The 278-nt window shown below is 69.4% G+C and overlaps 1 protein-coding gene across 1 annotated transcript in view; it reads right to left on the bottom strand.

Moving 5' to 3' along the window:
* Window positions 1–272, bottom strand: part of Smad7 (SMAD family member 7) — a 29402-nt gene extending 29130 nt beyond the window's left edge. The window contains exon 1 of the mRNA XM_010621742.3: window positions 1–272. Within this exon, the coding sequence (XP_010620044.1) occupies window positions 1–133 (133 nt within the window). The 5' untranslated portion in view covers window positions 134–272.
* Window positions 273–278: the final 6 nt, after the last annotated feature.

Raw genomic sequence — 278 nt, 5'->3', positions numbered from 1 at the left:
CGTCCGTCGCCCCTTCTCCCCGCAGCTCTCCTCCTCCTCCGCCTCCCCCTGCACCCTCCTCCTCGTCCTCGCCGCCGGGCGCGCGGCTCCTCCAGAGACGCCGGACGAGCGCAGATCGTTTGGTCCTGAACATGCGGGGCGAGGAGGCGAGGAGAAAAGTCGTTTGCCGGCTAAGGAGCGAACATGACCTCCGCACACCATGAAGAAGTCGGGCGCCGAGTTGGGGCAGCAGGCGCAGGCGACAGCAGCAACAACAGGGGCCCGGGCAGGAGCGGCGG

The sequence above is a fragment of the Fukomys damarensis genome, unplaced genomic scaffold (assembly GCF_012274545.1).
Source record: "Fukomys damarensis isolate Sample0158 unplaced genomic scaffold, DMR_v1.0_HiC HiC_scaffold_30, whole genome shotgun sequence".
Lineage (NCBI taxonomy): Eukaryota > Metazoa > Chordata > Mammalia > Rodentia > Bathyergidae > Fukomys > Fukomys damarensis.
Note: the sequence above shows the minus strand (reverse complement) of the source record. Positions and strands in the feature narration are given on the sequence as shown.